Source organism: Heterodontus francisci, chromosome 5 (genome assembly GCF_036365525.1).
Source record: "Heterodontus francisci isolate sHetFra1 chromosome 5, sHetFra1.hap1, whole genome shotgun sequence".
NCBI classification, from domain to species: Eukaryota; Metazoa; Chordata; class Chondrichthyes; order Heterodontiformes; family Heterodontidae; genus Heterodontus; species Heterodontus francisci.
In genome coordinates, this window is record NC_090375.1 from 68,442,328 (window position 1) to 68,463,106 (window position 20,779).

The 20,779-nt window shown below is 45.2% G+C and overlaps 1 protein-coding gene across 1 annotated transcript in view; it reads right to left on the bottom strand.

Annotated features, from left to right (window-relative positions):
* LOC137370259 (uncharacterized) overlaps window positions 1-20,779 on the bottom strand; it is a 323,712-nt gene that overhangs the window by 299,667 nt on the left and 3,266 nt on the right. Inside the window, exon 2 of the mRNA XM_068032638.1 lies at window positions 20,138-20,229. Within this exon, the coding sequence (XP_067888739.1) occupies window positions 20,138-20,229 (92 nt within the window). The remainder of the gene's footprint in view (window positions 1-20,137; window positions 20,230-20,779) is intronic.

The following is a 20,779-nucleotide window of genomic DNA, read 5'->3' on the forward strand; positions in this document are numbered from 1 at the left end:
ACATTAATGATGCCACATTTGGCAGATTGCAGGGAGTTCTGAGCCTCCTATCACAGGAAGGATATTACAGCCATGGCAAGGAAAAACTATTTTTTTATTATTCATTCCCAGAATCAGTGGCAAGGCCAGAATTTATTGCCCATCTCAGTTCCCCAGAGGAGGTGGTGATGGTTTCCTTCTTCAGCTGCTGAAGTCCATGTGGTTAAAGTATTCCTACAATGCTGCAATCTACTGTAGCAGTTTGATACAACTGAATGGTTTGCTAGGCCAAGAACGTTAAGAGTCAACCACCTTGATGTGATAATGGTACATATAGGCTGGGTAAGGACAGCAGGTTTCCTTCCCTAAAGAACATTGCTGAACCAGTTGGTTTTCATGCCAATCCTATAACATCATGTCATTTTTACTTATCTCAACTCTTTACTTCCAGATTTTTTTTTAAAAACCTTAATTCAACTGATCAAGCTGTCATGGTGGGAATTGAACTCACATTGTTAGTGCAGCCCTCTGGGTAACTAGTAGTAGTAACATAACTACTACACTACAATATCCCGAAATGCTCACTACAATGATATTAGGAATGAGATTAGAGGTACAGGCGACTTTAAACTTCTGGTTCCCAAAGCTTTCTGCACTCATGTCTAGGTCTTTTGTAGATTATCCATGGAGACTGATTGCCACAAATAGTCAGCAACTCCTTTATTGTTGTATCATGTGGCTACCAGGATGGTGGAAGATGAACCATAGGGGCTTTGGTCTTTGATCATCAATCAATTCCTATGTTTCTAAGATAGAGTTAAGATACAAGGCTCTATTTTCTTTGTACAAAGAAAATTAAGGGGGAAATCTAGCAACAGCTTTCATAATTATAAAAAAGTTTTGAGCATGTAAATTTAGAAAGACTGTTTTCACTGCTTGTTAAATTATTAATAATTGAGAATAAACTCAGGATTATCAGTTGAAGAAGGGTGTAGGGGTTATAAAAACAAGAAATGCTGGGAATACTCAGCAGGTCTGGCAGCATCTGTGCAGAGAGAAGCAGAGTTAACATTTCAGGTCAGAGACCCTTCTCCAGAACTGGCAAATATTAGAAATGTAAAAGGTTTTAAGCAAGTAAAGCAGCGGTGGGGCAAGAGAGAACAATGGTGAAGGTGTTGACAGGACAGGGTCACAGAGAATAACTGACCAGAAGGTCATGGAACAAAGGAAAACGGTATGTTAATGGCGTGCTGAAAGACAAAGCATTAGTACAGAGAGGGTGTGAATGACTATAAAGCACAGGGCACTCCAAGCACAAACAAAAAAAATCAAAGGCTGCATTTGCTGACAACATAGCCACTAGGTGCCGCTGCACTGGCACATGCGCAAATGCAGCCTGTTCAACTAAAACGTCACAGTCAGCGGCGTTCAGGCAGCTGCCAGGACTAAAGATGGCGCTGCTCAAATAATCACACAAAGACAACGTAAACACATGGCCGGAGAGATCGGCTGGCTGGGGAATGGCCGGAGAGAGTGGGTGGAGGGCAATGGCTGAAGACAGAGAGTGGGCGGGGAAAGGGGCAATGGCCGGAGAGAGCGGGCGGGTGGTGGGGGGGGGATGGCCGGAGAGCGCGGGCGGGGGTGGGGGAATGGCCGGAGAGAGCGGGCAAGGGGGAATGGCCGGAGACAGCGGGTGGAGGGGGGGGAATGGCCGGAGAGATCGAGGGGAGGGGTGGAATTGCCGGAAAGAGCGGGCGGGGTGGCAGGAGGAGAGCGCACCCGCCGCTACCAAGGTCTTCACACCCCGCTCTCTCTCCACTTCTCCGCTTGCTCTCTCCCGCGTTATGCGATGACGTCATCTGGGCATGCGTGTACCAGTCCTGGCAATTTACGTGATGACGTCATCAGCGCATACACCAACCGGTCCTGGCAATGCGGAACGCAGCGCACGCGCAGAGAGCAGGAGCCCGTTGGCGCAGTCGGATGACGTCCCCACCGGCTGCGTTGTCAAGAATCACTTTGAAAACCAAAACAGTGGGTAAGCACAGTGGAAACAAACTAAACAAACTGAAAAACCTAAAATAAAATAACCAAATAAAAAAGGAAAAAGAAAAAATAACTAAGCATAAAAAGGGGGACCCGTCATGCTCTGAAATTATTGAATTCAATGTTCAGTCCGGCAGGCTGTAGTGTGCCTAATCGGTAAATGAGACGCTGTTCATCGAGCTTGCATTGATGTTCGTTGGAACATTGCAGCAATCCCAGGACAGAGATGTGAGCATGAGAGCAGGGGGGTGTGTTGAAATGGCCAGCAAGCGGAAGCCTGGGGTCATGCTTACGGACTGAGCAGAGGTGGATGGACCTTGTGAAGGGGAGAGCAGGGTGGAAATTAGAAGCAAAGTTAATAAAGTTTTCCAGTTCGAGGTGGGAGCAGGAAACGGCACCAATTCAGTCATCAATGTACCGGAAAAAGAATTGGGGGAGGGGGCTAGAGTAGGACTGGAACAAGAAATGCTCGACATATCCCACAAAAAGACAGGCATAACTAGGACCCATGCGGGTACCCATAGCAACACCTTTTACTTGAAGGAAGTGCGTGGAGTTGAAGGAAAAGTTGTTCAATGTGAGAACAAGTTCAGGCAGGCGGAGGAGGGTGGTGGTGGATGGGGACTGGTTGTACCTCTGTTCAAGGAGGAAGCAGAGAGCCCTCAAACCGTCCTGGTGGGGGATGGAGGTGTACAGAGATTGGACGTCCATAGTGAAGAGGAAACTGGAAATTGTCAAATTGACGTAGGGCGTCAGAAGAGTCACGGATGTAGGTGGGAAGAGACTGGCCCGGGGAGAAAAAATAGTCAAGATAGGAAGAAATAACTTCAGTGGGGCAGGAACAGGCTGAAACAATGAGTCTGCCAGGACAGTCCTGTTTGTGAATTTTAGGAAGGAGGTAGAAGCAGGCTGTCCAGGGTTGCGGGACTGTGAGGTTGGAAGCTGTAGAGGGAAGATCTCCAGAGGAGATGAGGTCATTGACAGTCTTGTGGACAAAAGTTTGATGTTCGGTGATGGGGTCATTGTGTCATGGTCTCAGCCTGACATTGTCATCAAACCTGCAGACAAGGGTGGTGCTGTGGCTGTCAGGCGTATTGACCTCTACCTTGCAGAGGCTCAGTGCCAACTCTCAGACACTTCTTTGTACCTCCCCCTGGACCATGACCCCAGCACCGAACATCAAGCTACTGTCCGCCTCTACCCTCACCCCTTCCCCTCCCTCCCAGAACAGCGACAGGGTTTCCCTTGTCCTCACTTTTCACCCCTCCGGCCTCTACCTCCAAAGGAACATCCTCCTTCATTTCCGCCACGTCCAGTGTGATGACACTACCAAACGCATCTTCCCCTCCCCTCTCCTGTCAGCATTCCAACGGGATCGTTCCCTCTGCGATACCCTGGTCCACTCCTCCATTCTCCCCAACACCTCATCCCTTCCCCTGGCACCTTCCCCTGCAATCGCAGGAGGTGTAATACCTGCCCTTTTACCTCCTCTCTTCTCACTATCCAAGGCCCCAAAAACTCCTTTCAGGTGAAGCAGCGATTTACTTGTACTTCTTTCAATTTAGTATACTGTATTCGCTGCTCACAATGTGGTTTCCTCCACATTAGGGAGCCCAAACACAGATTGGGTGCCCGCTTTGCAGAACACCTCCGCTCAGTCCGAAAGCATGACCCCGAGCTTCCGGTTGCTTGCCATTTCAACAACCCTGCTGCTCTCATGCCCACATCTCTGTCCTGGGATTGCTGCAGTGTTCCAGTGAACATCAACGCAAGCTCGAGGAACAGCATCTCATTTACCGATTAGGCATACTAAAGCCTATTGGACTGTACATCGAGTTCAATAATTTCAGAACATGATGGGCCCCCCTTTTTATTTGTAGTTATATTTTCTTTTATATTTTTATTTTATTTTAGTTTGTTTTATCATTCATTTTTTTTATTATATGCCAGCTCATTGTTTTTTTCATGTTTGTGCTTTGGGCCACCCTCTCTGGCCTAACGCTTTGTCTTTCAGCACACCATTAACATGCCATTTGCCTTTGCCCCATGATCTTCTAGTCAGTTATTCTCTGTGACCTTGTCCTATCAATATCTTCCCTTTTGTTATCTCTTGCCCCATCCCCACTTTATTTGCTTAAAACCTATTACATTTCTAACCTTTGCCAGTTCTGATGAAAGGTCACTGACCTGAAACGTTAACTCTGCTTTGCTCTCAACAGCGGTTAATGGATGTTCTTCAGGCTGGAGGAAGTTTGGTAGTGGAGTTCCCCAGGGGTCAGTGTTGGGACCCTTGCTTTTCCTGATAGTTATTAATGATTTAGACCTTGGTGTAGAAGCCACAATTTCAAAATTTGCATATGATACGAAATGTGAAGTCATTCATTTTGGTAGTGTTACGACCGAGGTAGGAAGAATGCACTGTTTTTCTAGTTCCACTTCTCCACAGGTCACAACATATATTTAAATTTTTCCCAGTTACCGATACAGTTAATTATATACCTTATTTTTATCCCAGAATAAAATACACCAACCTTCTTTAATAAACAACAAAATTATCAGTTTATCACAAAGACATAACCAGTAATGAAGCAAAGCAGTACCACACTGATTGAAATATAAAAGTTGCCTTTTACCTTACAGACACACACGTTAACCAAGAAAGGAGTGATTTACTCTTTAGAGCTCTAGTACATAAAAGGCAAAACAAATACTTTGGCCAGATACTTGCTAATTCTTGAAGAAAAAAAGAGAAGATATGGAAAGATGTCAGATGTCTTTTATTTTGGTTTGGCATCCCAAGTACACATAGACGGCTGTCACTGGGATCTTCCTAAAACTGTTCTTGTCTGGCAACACTGAAGATCAGTTTGTGAAGGTTTTCCAGGAAAAATGCAGCAACAGGAATTTCAGACAGTTTCTTACGTATGCTTCCCAGAGCTTTTTTTAAAGAGATGGAAAAGTTGGCAGAGATGGAACAAGCTGAGTTGGGGCTTGTCCTTGTCAAGGTTGATTCTTTAACTCCTTTTCAAACCATTGTCCATATCCCAACTGCCTGTCCAAAACGAAACCAAAAACATCACAGGAGTTAAGCCTCCTGACCCCTATAAACCTTGACCTATCACTTCTTTGTAAACATCTTTCCCCAAGTCAAAAAAAATATGCTGGGTAATTATCTGAAAACAGGTGCCTTCCAGTAAGGGCTTGTTTTTAGCACTCCTTGATTCTTCCAGTAACTGTTGTTTACAAGTTCAGTCCAAAAGACCTTCTAATGTCCTCTTTTTAAAAAACACAAAGTTCCAGCATTTATGGAATCTTTTTTTCAGTTTTAACACACAAATACTCATAATTTAACAAAAAAAGGAAGCACTTGTAACAGTAAAAAGAACATGGAGAGACAATATAGCATAAAGGGTACAACTCTAAAGGGGTGCAAGAGCAGAGGGACCTGGAGGAATAAGTGCATAAGTCATTGAAGATGGCAGGACCAGTTGTCAACTGTCAGATCTGTGGAGGATCACCCCCAGTTCTTTCCCTTTCCTTTCTTCTCGTACGAGGGAAAGAATAGTCCTACAATTGACTGTAATAGCATGTGCTCATCCGATGGATGGATTAAAGGCATGCTACCCGACCCAAACCCGAAGGGACCCGACGACATGTGTCGGGTTCGGGTTGGGTCGGACCCCTCTTCTGGGTCCGGCTTTCGGGCTGGGGTCGGGTGGGGTCGGGCCAAGTCCAGGTCGTGCTCGGGTCGGGCCAGACACACAGGGTAAATGCTCTGCTGTTAAGTATTAAAAATAAAAAACTTAGCTGAGCTGGGAGTCCAGGATAAAACTGAATCTGCGCAGTGAGCGAGTGACGTTACTATGACGCCATCACGCATACGCTGCAGCTTCGTGGAGCTTCCCAGTCGGAAGGTAAGTAAAGGGTCGGGTCGTGTGGGGTTGGACTCGGGTAGGGTTGGGCTCGGGGCGAAATTGGAGGGACTCGGGCCAGGTCGGGCTCGGGTTCGCTGTGGATCGGTTGGGTTCGGGTTGGGTTCTTCTTCCTGATAGATTGCACTTGGTGAGGATGACTATCAAGGAGAGACACCAACATGCATAAGGATGAGGATGTGTGGCAGTGGTGGACGGATAGCTAAGGATGTAAAGAAGTACACAGAAGGAAAACGATGAGTGCAGGTTGAAAGAGCAGTTAATAAAGCATACAGTATCCTGGGCTTTATTAATAGGGGCATAGAGTACAAGAGCAAGGAGGTTATGTTAAACTTGTATAAGACACTAGTTCAGCCTCAACTGGAGTATTGCGTCCAGTTCTGGACACTGCACTTTAGGAAAGATGTGAAGGTATTGGAGATAGTACAGAAAAGATTCATGAGAATGGTTCCAGGGATGAGGAACTTCAGGTATAAAGACAGATTGGAGAAGTTGGGACAGTTTTCCTTGTAGAAGAGAAGGATGAGATGAGATTTGATAGAGGTATTCAAAATCAGAGTCTGGACAGAGTGGATAGGGAAATCTTTTCCCACTCATGAAGGTATTGAGAACGAGAGGGCACTGATTTAAAGTGATTGGTGAAAGAAGCAAAAGTGACATGAAGAAAAACAACACACAGCGAGCGATTAGGATCTGGAATGGAGTGTGGTGGAGGCAGGTTCAATTGAGGCATTCAAATGGGAATTAGACTGTTATTTGAAAAGGAAGAACGTGCAGGGTTACTGGGAGAAGGCGGGGGAATAGCATTATGTGAACTGCTCATTCGGAAAGCTGGTGCAGATACGATGGGCCGACAGGCCTCCTTCTGCGCTGTAACAATTCAGTGATTCTGTTACCTACATCCTTTAGTGCACATCACTCCAACCCCTCGCTCTGCCTTGTCACATCACTCCTCATACCCTCTTACCTAGGAAGTGCACTCATCTTTCTCTTTCTATGTACTTCTTTACATCCTCATCTATCTGTCCACCACTGCTACACAGCCTGATCCTTATGCAAGTTGGTGTCACTCCTTGATAGTCATCTTCACCGTGCAGTCCATCCACCGTGTGAGCACATGATATTACAGTCGATTGTAGGTCTATTCTTTCCCTCATTGTAAGATAAGAAAGGGAAAAGGAAAGAGCTAGGAGTGATCCTCCACAAATCTCACAGTTGACAACTGCAGAGGAGGAAGCACTGGAGTTCAGTGGTATCTTGGCATCCCTGGCTAGAGATGGAGAGTGGAGACCTGGTGATGCAATTAAATATTATTGACCCATATATCTTAGTCAGTAGTAAACAAACTGCCTGCTAGTGGCAGCTGCACAGTTAGTTAATTAGGTGGCTAGTTAGAACTGCTTACCTGGTCAACAGGGGCTGACTCAGTTCTTGGAATTTCTGCTAGTAAAATTACAGAAGTTTTTTGCTTATGTACAAAGTCCAGCTCGATGGAGTACTGCTGCAGCGGAGTATGTAACTCGGGGAATTTGATGCAGTGAAGGAAATAATGTTGTTCTGGTGGTTTACAAAACAGGGAGTGGTATGACTAAGGGAGCGGGAGACAGCGAGACATGGCAGCAGCAGCGGCAGCTGATAAATCAGAGCAGGGAAAGAGTGGACTTTCCACAGCGTTTTCCAGAAAAAGCAAAGAATGGTGTCAGAGGATAGCAGGTAGGTGATTGGATAGTGAGTTTTTAAGGGTTTTGTTTAAACTAGCACTGGAAAACTATAAAGTACTGTATTAAATTTACAGCTTAGATTAATTAATAGAATTCCAATCGGGGTAAGTATAACAGTAACTGAATTAATAAGTGTATTAGCACAGAGAAGATCTACAGGCATTTTAATTAAAATTCATCATTTTTACAAGGCACTAACTAGATTATAAAAGAGAGGAGATATTTTTCTTAGATCATGGATGGGCAGCTGATTCATGTGCCATGTGCAAACCTCAGGACATGTCATGTGTCTTGGGGGACCACATGTGTAGGAAGTGTCCCCAGCAGCTTGTGCTTGAGCTCAGAATTTCCAAGCTTGAGGGGCCGTTGGAGTCACTGTGGAGCAGCAGGGAGCAGGATTGTATGTTCCAGGAGGTGGTCACCCAACAGGGAATGAGAGTTCAGGATATTAGATGGCTGGCCATCAGGAAGAGTAGGAAGAGGCAGAAAGTGCAGGAGTCTGAGGGGTGTGTGCCACTCTCAAACTGGTACACAGCTTTGCAAACACCTTGAATGAGTGCAGTCCAGACCATGGCACCAATAAGCAAGGAACTGCACAGGAGAGAAAAGCAAAGAGTAGCAATTCACTCGTTATAGAAAATTCCATAGTTAGGGGAACAGATAGGCATTTCTGTAACCGTCATCGTGAATCCCACATGGCATGCTGCCTACCTGGTGCCATCACGGCGAGGGTGCAGAATATTCTGCACGGGGAAGGAAGTGAGCCAGGAGTTGGTACACATCGGTACCAATGACATAGAGACAGTAGGTACTGAGGTCCTGCGGTCAGATTTTCGGGAGCTAGAGAAGAATTTAAAAAGTAGGGCCTTGAAGGTAGTAATCTCTGGATTACTCCAAATGCCACACCCTAATGAGAGTAGAAAGAGGAAGATAGAGAGGATCAATGCATGGCTTGAGGCATGGTGCAGGAGGGAGTACCTCGGATTCTTGGGTTATTGGACCAGTTCTGGAGCAGAAGGCAACTATTCAAAAGGGACGGGTTGCACCTCATCAGGACTTGGACCAATGTCCTCATGGCGAGGTTCACTAGTGTGGTTGGGGAGGGTTTGAACTAAATTGGCAGGGAGATACGTACCAGCATATAGAAGTAGAAAAGAGGAATAAGGTACATAACGGAGTGAGAGTGATGGATAGTACTAAAGAAGGAGGTAGTACCATATTAGACAGGAGCAGACTAAGAAAGACTATGAGGAACACAAAGACAGTACATGTATGTAAAGGCACAAAGTGTGGCGAATAAAATTACTGAGCTACAAGCACAAATAGCCATGCGGGAATCTGATGTTGCGGCAATTACGAAAATGTGGCTTAAAATGGTGCGGACTGGGTGTTTAATATTCAAGGATACAAAGTGCTCAGAAAAGATAGGGAAGGAAAAAAGGGAGATGGGGTAGCAGTACTGATTAAGGAAGACAATGTAGTTTTGGAATGAGGGGATGTCCTTGAGGGAGCAGAGGCAGAATCCATATGATTAGAGTTCAGAAGCAAACAAGGGATGATCACACTACTGGGGGTATTCTTTCGGCCTCCAAATAGTGAGAGAGTGAGAGAGAGAGAGGAGAAAATCTGCAGGGAAATCACAGAGATGTGCAAGAACTATAGAATGGTGATACGGGGGACTTCAATTACCCAAATATCGATTCAGAGAAAGTTAGAGTAAAAGGGGAGGAATTTCTGAAATATGTTCAGAAGAACTTCCTTGACCAGTATGTTCTCGGTCCAACCAGGAAGGAGGCATTGCTGGATCTGGTGCTGGGGAAAGAGGCGGGCCAAGCAGACCAAGTGTCTGTGGGAGAACACTCGAGTAAGAGTGATCATTGTATCATAAGTTTGGGATTAGCAAAGGAGAAGAGAGAAATTGGAAGAGAACTAACTTCAGTAGGATGAGAGGGGATCTAGCCAGGGTAAAATGGAACCAAAGATTGACAGGAAAAACAGTAACCGGCATATAAATAGTAAGCGAGTATTAAGAGGTGGAGTTGGGCCTATTAGAGACAAAGGGAGTGATATATGCTGAGAGATGCAGGGCAAGGCTAGAACACTCAATGAGTACTTTGTATCGGTGTTTGCTAAGGATGAGGATACTGACAAAGTATCGGTAGAAGCAGAGATGGTAGAGGTGAAAATTGCAGGATGCACTGGAAAGGCTGACTATGCTTAGAGTAGATAAGTCACCTGGTCCAGATGGCTTGCATCCCAGGTTGCTGAACAAAGTGGAAGTGGAGATAGTTGAAGGGGTTGCCATAATCTTGCAATCTTCCCGAGATACGGAGGAGGTGCCAAAGGTTTGAGAGTGGCAAATGTGACACCCTTATTCAAGAAAGGGGGCTGAAGTTTATAAGCTCAACAGCGAGCTTTGTAGAAGGCGTGGCGCATGCGCAACTTGTGCACGACTGAACCCCCGCGATATTTCGTGCGGGGGCTCTTTTCAGTGGAGGGGTGGAACAGCCACCCCTGATGATTTAGTGGGGCCGGCAGCTCGATCCCCGGCAATGGCGTCTGGTGCCACCGTGTAGGCACTGGCGCCATTTATAAAGGGCTTCAAGGTCTTAGAAGAAATTTGAATTTTTAAAGGAACAGTATTGAGCATTGTCTTTAAAAATATAAATAAAAGCTGGAGGCCCTTTCCCACCTTCCCTCCCCCCCCTGCCCCCCCATTCCCTGCCAACCTTGTTACCTTTGCCCTTCAACCCCCTTCCCACCATCCTCTCAGTCCAATACAAAGTGTTTTTCTCACTCCCACCCCATCTTGATAATTTCACTCCTCCCTCCTCCCCACCAATGTCATGCCTCGGAATTCGGAGCGGTGTTCCAAAGGCGCAGGAGTTCCAGCGGGTGGACAGAATATCAGCTTGGGACAGCCGCTGAGACAAGGTAAGTTAATTTGCATGTGTTTAACTTATTTTAATATTAAAATGAAGGCCCCGCCGCTGAGTGGGGGGGGTGGGGGCTGCACTGAGGCCTCGCCGCCACTGGTAAAATGTGGTAGGACATTCTCGGCGTGGGAGTCATGGCGGTCCTATCCCAGAGGAATTTTCCGGGACCTCCCCCACCCCCGGCCATGACCCCCAACGTCGGAGGGCTCGTAAAATTCAGCCCAGGGTGTAAGTACATTCCGAGTAACTATAGGCTGGTCAGTTTAACATCTATGGTGCGTAAAGTTTTAGAAACAATAATTGGGGGAAAAAGTCAACAGGTACTTGGAAAGATTTGAGTTAATTCAGGGGAGCCAGCACAGATTTGTAAATGGCAGATAGTGCTTGACGAATCTAATTGACTTTTTTGATGAGGTAACAGAGAAGGTTGATGAATGGAAATCAGTGGATGTTGTCTATATGTATTTTAAGAAAGTCTTTGACAGCACCGCAGCCTCACAGCTCCAGCAACCCGGGTTCAATTCTGGGTACTGCCTGTGTGGAGTTTGCAAGTTCTCCCTGTGACCTCGTGGGTTTTCGCCGGGTGCTTCGATTTCCTCCCACAGCCAAAGACTTGCAGGTTGATAGGTAAATTGGCCATTATAAATTGCCCCTAGTATAGGTAGGTGATAGGGGAATATAGGGAAGGTGGGGATGTGGTAGGAATATGGGATTAGTGTAGGATTAGTATAAATGGGTGGTTGATGGTCGGCACAGACTCGGTGGGCCGAAGGGCCTGTTTCAGTGCTGTATCTCTAAATAAATAAAAATAAATAAATAAAAGGCTGGTTATCAAATTGAGTCTCAAGGAATAGGAGGGTCAGTGTCAGCTTGGATAAAAAATTGGTTTAGGACAGAAAACAGCAAGTCATGGTAAATGGTTGTTTTTCAGACTGGAGGATGGTAGACAGAAGTGTTCCCCAAGGTTCAGTGCTAGGACCACTGCTTTTTGATATATATATATAAAAATGACAGATATTGGAATATAGAATGAGATTTCAAAACTTGCTGATGATGCTAAACTTGGAAGTGTGGCAGACACTGAGGATGATCAACTGCACCAGGACTTAGACAGGCCAGCAGAATGGGCAGACAAGTGGCAGATGGAATTTAATACAGAGAAGTGTGAGGTGATGCATTTTGGCAAAAGGGATAGGGAGAGGCAATACAGACTAAATGGTAAAGCTCTAAAAAGTGTGCAGTGACAGGATATATTGAGAGAGTGGTTAGAAAAGTATATGGGATCGTGGACTTCATAAATAGAGGTATTGAGTACAAAAGCAGGGAGGTTATGCTGAAACTTTAAAAAGCTTTGGTTAGGCCACAACTGAGTATAGCATTCAGTTCGGTTCACCACACTTTAGGAAGGATGTGAGGGTCCTTGACAGGGTGCGGAAGAGATTATCAGAATGGTTCCAGGGATCAGGGATTTTAGCTACAAGGTTAGGTTGGAGAAGCTGGGGCTGTTCTCCTTGAAGCAAAGAAGATTGAGGGGAGATTTGATAGAGGTGTACAAGATTATGTCAGGTTTGGATGGGCTAGACAAAGAAAAGCTATTCCCATTAGCTGATGGTACAAGGAGTTGGGGTCACAGATTTAAGGTTTTGGGCAAGAGATGCAGAGGGGATGTGTGGAAGAACTCTGTTATGCAGCGAGTGGTAATGACCTGGAACTCACTGCCTACGAGGGTAGTGGAAGCAGAGATGATGAATTATTTCAAAAGGAAATTGGATGGGCGCTTGAGGGAAATAAACGTGCAGGGTTATGGGGATAGAATGCGGGAATGGGACTGACTGGATTGCTCAAAAGAGAACCGGCAGGGACTCAATGGGCCAAATGGCCTCCTTCTGTGCCGCTATGATGCTATGATTCGATGTTATACAACACTCAGACATGTTAACTTGATTTTAACAGCGAGTGAAATATGATCATCTTCATAATAAGATGCACATTATTACCTTTCCAGTTTAATTCATATCTTTTCGCTCCAGCACGGCCTTCATCCATGCAGGAGTAGTCAATCGACTTCGCAGACAACAAAAAACCTCAGAGGAACTGATTCCTTCTGATGGAACACCATCAAAGGACTCTTGCTTACCTTACACCAATGCTGATAGTCACACTTTGGTGTAAACAGTTAAATAGATGGTTAGGTTTTCACCTGGTGACTCACACTTTACAAGTGATCAAGATGCCTAGACCAGCCATATAAATACTGTGGCTACAACAGCAGGTAAGAGGCTGGGAAATTTGTGGCAAGTATCTCACCTCCTGAATCCCCAAAGCCTGACCACCATCTACAAAGCACAAGTTAAGAGTGTGATGGAATACCCTCTGCTTGCCTGGATGAGTGCAGCTCCAACAACATCAAGAAGCTTGACACCATCCACCCAGGACAATGCAGCCTGCTTGATCAGCACCCCATTCACCACCTTAAACTTTCACTCCCTCTACCACCGGTACACAGTGGTAGCAACTACAAGATGCACTACAGCAACTCTCCAAGGCTCCTGTGGCAGCACCTTCCAAACCCGCAAACTCTACCACCTGGAAGGACAAGGGCAACAGACGCATGGGAACATCACCACCTGCAACTTCCGCAAGTCACACACCATCCTTGAAACTTGGAACTATATCATCGTTTCTTCAGTCGCTGGGTCAAAATCCTGGAACTCCCTCCCTGACAGCACAGTGGGTGTACCTACACCACATGGACTGCAGCAGCTCAAAAAGGTGGTTTACCACCACCTTCTCAAGGATGATTGAGCTGGGTAATAAATGCTGGCATTGCCAGCAATGCTCACATCCCACGAACGAATATAAAAAAATGTAGACAGTTGTGGCAGGGACAGCTGTGGAGAGTCCACATTGAAAAAGCACAGTCCTCTACCAGTTCTGCTCACTGGACACAAATGTAGTACCCCAAGGGCCATCATGGAAAAGGATAATCATTGATAATCAATGGAAAATCTGCAACATACTGACAAGCCTTCCGTGCACTCTGTCTATGATTGCAGAGAGAATGGAAGAGTCCACCTCAAGCATGAGTGTGTTGATGTCACAGAGCATTGTGAGGATGTCTTCTTCATGGATAGAGTGGGCAATTCCATGGAACATCAATCACAGTAATCAAATGAGTCATTCAGACCTTGACTAAGGCTATGCAGACTCTGGATGCTAACATGTCTGCTGCCTTAAATAGGATGACACCTTAGACATGGCCTCACAGCATGTCATTAATCCGCCCCATGCTGCCCTCCAGTGGAGTGGTAGGAGTGAAGTTCAGATGGCCCATGAGAGGGATGATGGCGAAAGAGGACATGGAAGTGGGGACACCGTTTAAATGCTCCCACTTCTCACCCATTGTTAGTCAGTACCCAACACGTTGCCTCCTCTCCTGATGAATGAGTTTACCCCTGCGCAGATGCTGGTGGAGTCGACTTTGGTGGGGTGTTCAAGGGCTCTAAAATCTAGTGGTCATCGGCCAAAAGCAGTTACAAGAAGGATCGGAGCAGCCTGCCTCTACCTCTGCTGGGCCACAGCGGTTGCACCACATAGGGATGGTAGGGAAAATAGGAAGAGTAAAGCTTTACTGTAAAACAGAAAATGATGGAAATACTCAGCAGGTCAGGCAGCATCTCTGGAAAGAGAAACAGTTAAAGTTTCAGGTCAATGAACTTTCATCAGAACTGGAAAAAGTTAACAATCTAACAGGTTATAAGCAAGTACAGAAGCAGGGAATGGGGAGGGGGTAAGGCTTTGGAGTATGCACCTGGGTGTTTGAGAAAATGTTATGTTGTTAAGTTTTCATTCTTTAGTAGAATCACATAAAATTTATTATATAAGGGAATTCCTGGCATCCCAAGCAGCAATGTGAGTGGTTGGTGCTGCATTGGGGTCGCCAACTTCCTAATCCTTCTGCTCCTTAGCTATGTCCGCAGATGATATGTGCACAGCGCTATGCTCCACCTGCAGCTCCAAACCACACTGCTACAAGAACAGCACACCATGATCATTCTGGAGACAGTGGCTGGTGAGTACTGATGGGCACCTACAGGTCTATACAGGCATCTGAAGTGGATCATGAACATGCCGATTGCTTGCTCAATGATACATGTGGTTGGCATACGGCTTTTGTTGCACTGCTCCTGGGGTTCATTGGTTGGATTTCTCATAATTGTCATCAGCCAATTTTGAAGGAGATATCCTTTGTCTCCTAGAAGCCACCCCTTAAGCCTGCTTGCGATTCCAAAGAGGTCGAGAGCTTGTACTGCTGCAGCATGAAAGTATTGTGGTAGCTCACTGGGAATCTGGCACACAACTGCATAAACCTGTGATTGCACACCAGCTACACATTGAAGGAACTGAACCTTTTGGAGTTTACGAATACTCCTGGTTGATCTGAATTGTCACATGTGCAGTCGATGATGTCCTGCACCGTTTGGGAAGCCAGTCAGATGTGCCAACATAACCCTCCTCTCGTTCTGACTGCCATCATCATATGTAAGGTTGACATAATTGCAAACACTTGACCCTACCGTCTTTGCAAACTACTACCCCATCTCCAATTTCCCTTTCCTCTCCAAAGTCCTTGAATGTGTTGTTGCCTCCAAAATCCATGCTCATCTTTCCCCAACTCCATGTTTGAATCCTGCTAAGCAGGTTTCTGCCCTGCCACAGTACCAAAAAGGCACTTATCAAAGACACAAATGGGATCCTATGTCACTGTGGCAAAGGTAAACTATCCCTCCTCATTGTTGTCAACCTCTCTGCAGCCTTTGACACAGTTGACCACACCATCCTCCTCCAATGCCTCTTCACTGTCGTCCAGCTGAGTGTGACTGCACTTGCCTGGTTCCATTCTTATCTATATAACTGGAGCAAAAGTATCACTTGCAATGGCTTCTCTTAATGCTCCCACATTGATATACTCCAAGAATCTCCTATTTCTCATCTACATGCTATTCCTCAGTGACATCATCAGAAAGTACAGCGTTAGTTTTTCTATGGACACTGATAACATCCAGCTCTATCTCACCACCACCTCTCTCGAGTCCTCCACTGTTGCTAAATTATCAGACTGCTTACCAACATCCAGTATTGGATGAGCAGATATTTCCTCCAACTAAATAATAGGAAGACTGAAGCTATTATCTTCAGTTCCCGCTCCAAACTGCGTTCCCTAGCTACCGACTCCATCCCTCTCCCTAGCAACTGTCAGAGACTAAACCAATCTGTTCACAACTGTCGTGCCATATTTGACCCCGAGATGAGCTTACAACCACATATCTGCTCCATTACGAAAACCACGTATTTCCAACTCTGGAGCACCTTCCGACTTCGCCCCATATCAGCTCATCTGCTGCTGAAACTCTCATTCATGCCTTGGTTGTCTCTATACTTAACTATTCCTATGCACTCCTGTCTAGTGTCCCACATTCTCTCCTCCGTAAACTTGAGGTCAACTAAAACTGTGCTGTCCGTGTCCTTCCACGCACCAAGTCCCAATCATCTATTACCCCTATGCTCGCTGACGTACACTGGCTCCCGGTCAAGCAATGCTTTGGTTTTAAAACTCTCATTCTTGTTTTTGAATTCCTCCATAGCTTCACCCCTCACTATCGCAGTAATATCCTCCCGCCCCACAACCTTCCAAGATTTCTGCACTCATCTCATCCTGGCCTCTTGAACATCCCCGATTTTAATTGCCCCATCACTGGTGGCCGTGCCTTCAGCTGCCAAGTCCCTAAGCTCTGGAATTTCCCCCCCACTAAACCTCGCCGACTCTCTACCTCTGTTTCTTCCTTTGAGTGACCCCTTAAAATCTACCTCTTTGGCTACCTGCCCAAATTTCGCCTTATGTGGCTCAGTGTCTAATTTTGTTTTATAACGTTCCTGTGAAGTACCTTGGAATGTTTCATTACATAGAAACATAGAAAATAGAAGCAGGAGTAGGCCATTCGGCCCTTCGAGCCTGCTCCGCCATTCATTATGATCATGGCTGATCATCCAACTCGCCTGTTCTCGCTTTCACCCCATACCCTTTGATCCCTTTAGACCCAAGAGCTATATCTAACTCCTTCTTGAAAACATACAATGTTTTGGCCTCAACTGCTTTCTGTGGTAGCGAATTCCACAGGCTCACCACTCTCTGGGTGAAGAAATTTTTCCTCATCTCAGTCGTGAAAGGTTTACCCTGTATCTTTAGAATACGACCCCTGGTTCTGGACCCCCCCACCAACGGGAACATCTTTCTTGCATCTACCCTGTCAAGTCCTGTTAGAATTTTATAGGTTTCTAGGAGATCCCCCCTCACTCTTCTGAACTCCAGCGAATATAATCCCAATCGATTCAATCTCTCCTCATATGTCAGTCCCACCATCCCAGTAATCAGTCTGGTAAACCTTCGCTGCACTCCCCCTATAGCAAGAACATCCTTCCTCAGATAAGGAGACCAAAATTGCACACAATATTCCAGGTGTGGCCTCACCAAGGCCCTGTATAATTGCAGCAAGACATCCCTGCTCCTGTACTCGAATCCTCTTGCTATGAAGGCCAACATACCATTTGCCTTTTTTACCACCTGTTGCACCTGTATGCTTATCTTCAGCGACTGGTGTACAAGAACACCCAGCTCTCGCTGCATATTCCCCACTCACGGTTTATAGCCAATCAGATAATAATCTGCCTTCCTGTTTTTGCTAACAAAGTGGATAACCTCACATTTATCCACATTATACTGCATCTGCTATGCATTAGCCCACTCACTCAACTTGTCCAAATCACCCTGAAGCCTCTCTGCATCCCCCTCACAACTCACCCTCCCACCCAGTTTTGTGTCATCTGCAAATTTGGAGTTATTACATTTAGTTCCCTCATCTAAATCATTAATGTATATTATGAATAGCTGGGGTCCTAGCACCGATCCCTGCGGCACCCCACTAGTCACTGCCTGCCATTCGGAAAAAGACCCATTTATCCCTACTCTTTGTTTCCTGTCCGCCAACTAATTTTCTATCCATCGCAATACACTACCCCCAATCCCATGCGCTTTAATTTTACATGCTAATTTCTTATGTGGGCCTTTGTCGAAAGCCTTCTGAAAGTCCAAATAAACCACATCCACTGGCTCCCCCTCATCAACTCTACTAGTTACATCCTCGAAGAATTCTAGTAGATTCGTCAAGCATGATTTCCCTTTCGTAAATCCATGCTGACTCTGCCCGATTCTACCACTGTTCTCTAAGTGCTCTGCTATAAAATCTTTGATATGGACTCTAGAATTTTCCCCACTACCGACATCAGGCTGACTGGTCTATAATTCCCTTTCTCTCTACCTCCCTTTTTAAATAGTGGGGTTACATTAGCTACCCTCCAATCTGTTGGAACTGTTCCAGAGTCTATAGAATCTTGGAAGATGACCACCAATGCATCCACTATTTCTAGGACCGCTTCCTTAAGTACTCTGGGATGCATACCATTAGGCCCTAGGGATTGATCGGCCTTCAATCCCATCAATTTCCCCAACACCATTTCTCTACTAATACTGATTTATTTCAGTTCCTCTCTCTCACTAAACCCTGTGTTCCCCAACATTTCTGGTATGATATTTGTGTCCTCCTTTGTGAAAACAGAACCAAAGTATGCATTACATTAAAGGCACTATACAAATATAAGTTGTTGCTGCTGACCCTCTTTTAATGTCTCCAAGGACAGACTAAGTTAATGCAAGGCATCATTTCGGAAGGTTCCGAAGCTTTATTTGATAAAATCATTACAATTTCTGTTTGAATACTGTTACAAAAAAAAACCTACATTTAACTAAGCCACTCTGGAGAATCTTACCCCAATGTAAAAAGGATTGGCTCTCTCTTTCCGTTACCTGTCCTGACAATCAAGACAGTGACTACTTCTCTCCCACAGCCTTTCTGCTGCGCCTTCTGGTGTGTATGTTGATTTTGTTAATGGTGTAGTTCCTTTCACTGTTCATTTGCCCAAAATTTACTATTTCACATATTTACCTATCAATACAATGACCATAACAGCATATCTAAAATTGGCACAATGCATCACAGTGCAGATAAAGTAATAAAGCAATTTAGTTTGGGTTCTGCCAGGGCCACTTGGCTCTGGACCTCATTACAGCCTGCGTCCAAATATGGACAAAAGAGCTGAATTCCAGAGGTGAGTTGAGAGTGACTGCCCTTGAAATCAAGGCAGCATTTGACCGAGTGTGGCATCAAGAAGCCCTAGAAAAATGGGAATCAGGGGGAAAACACTCCCCTGGTTGGAGTCATACCTAGCACAAAGGAAGATGGTTGTGGTTGTTGGAGGCCAAACATCTAAATCCCAGGACATCACTGCAGGAGTTCCTTAGGGTAGTGTCCTAGGCCTAACCATCTTCAGCTGCTTCATCAATGACTTTCCCTCCAACATAAGGTCAGAAGTGGGGATGTTCGGTGATGATTTCAGTGTTCAGTGCCATTTATGACTCCTCAGATAGTGAAGCAGTCTATGCCCACATGTAGCAAGACCTGGAAAACATCCAGACTAGGGCTAAGTGGCAAGTAACATTTACACCACACAAGTGCCAGACAATGACCATCTCCAACAAAAGAAGATCTAACCATCTCCCCTTGACAGTCAACAGCATTACCTTACCTGGTCTGGCCTACATGTGACTCCAGATCCACAGTAATGTGGTTGACTCTTAACTGCCCTCTGAAATGGCCTAACAAGATACTCAGTTCAAGGCAATTAGAGTATGGGCAATAAATGCTGGCCTAGTCAGCGACGCCCACATCCAACAATTTTTTTTTTTAATTACCATCGCTGAATCCCCCAGCATCAACATCCTGGGGGTTACCATTGACCACAGAAAATTAACTGGATCAGCCCTATAAATACTATGACTACAAGAGCAGGTCAAAGGCTGGGAATTCTGCGGCATGTAACTCACCTCCTGACTCCCCAAAACCTGTCCACAAGGTATACTCTCCACTTGCCTGGATGAGTGCAGCTCCAACAACACTAAGAAGCTCGACACCATCCAGAATAAAGCAGCCTGCTTGATCGGCACTCCATCCACCACCTTAAACATTCACTCCTTCCCCCACTGATGTCAGTGGCAGCAGTGTGTATCATCTATAAGATACAATGCAGTAACTCTTCAACAGCACCTTCCAAACCCACAACCTCTACCACTTAGAAGGGCAAGGGCAGCAAAAGCACCATCTGCAAGTTCCCCTTCAAGTCACACATCATTCTGACTTGGATTTGTATCGCTGTTCCTTCACTGTCACTGGGTCAAAAACCTGGAACTCTCTTCCTAACAGCACTGTTGGCGTTCCTACACCAGATGGACTGCAACGGTTCAAAAAGGCGGCTCACCATCACCTTCTCAAGGGCAATTAGGGATAGGCAATAAATGCTGGCCTTACCAGCAAAGCTTACATCCCATTAAAGAATTTAAAAAATTACTTACCGAATAAAAAGCAGGACATTTTTTACATTTAATGGAAGGACCACCATTGTTAGAGATTAGTCGGTAACCAGGCAGGCACACACATGATGTACCTGAAAGAAGATAACATATGATTTTGAGTCAAACCAAAATAGCACATACAAGTCAAACTTCTGTGGCATTGTATTTGGGCATCAAGATCCAGTTTACTTTGCAGATGAAGAGAAGTTAGAGGGCAAGGGCTGACTGGAGTACAATGCGCAAACATATTTCAGTTCCCATTTTAAAGTTACATATTCTCTTCTTGTTTTTATAATACTTTGATTTTATATTATTATTTAGAGTAAATAGCAAAACGTAGGGCAATTTGGGAAGCTGAGAAGTAGAGTTGGATGGAAGATGAAAGTTTCTGTATGATTCAGGCCAAGGAGCTGGGATCCCAAATCTGAGGTGTTATGTTGCTGCTATTGGTATGAAATATAATTATAGAATGACAAGTTTACATGCGTAGTATTCATCATGAATGTGGATATGGAAATTAAAATAGGAAAATGTTGACAAAAAATATGACAACAGGAAGAGGGGTTTTGTACACATTAAGTGTGCACAATCATAAGATTATTAATATATTACAAAAGGTTGGTATACAGATATAGCAAGTGG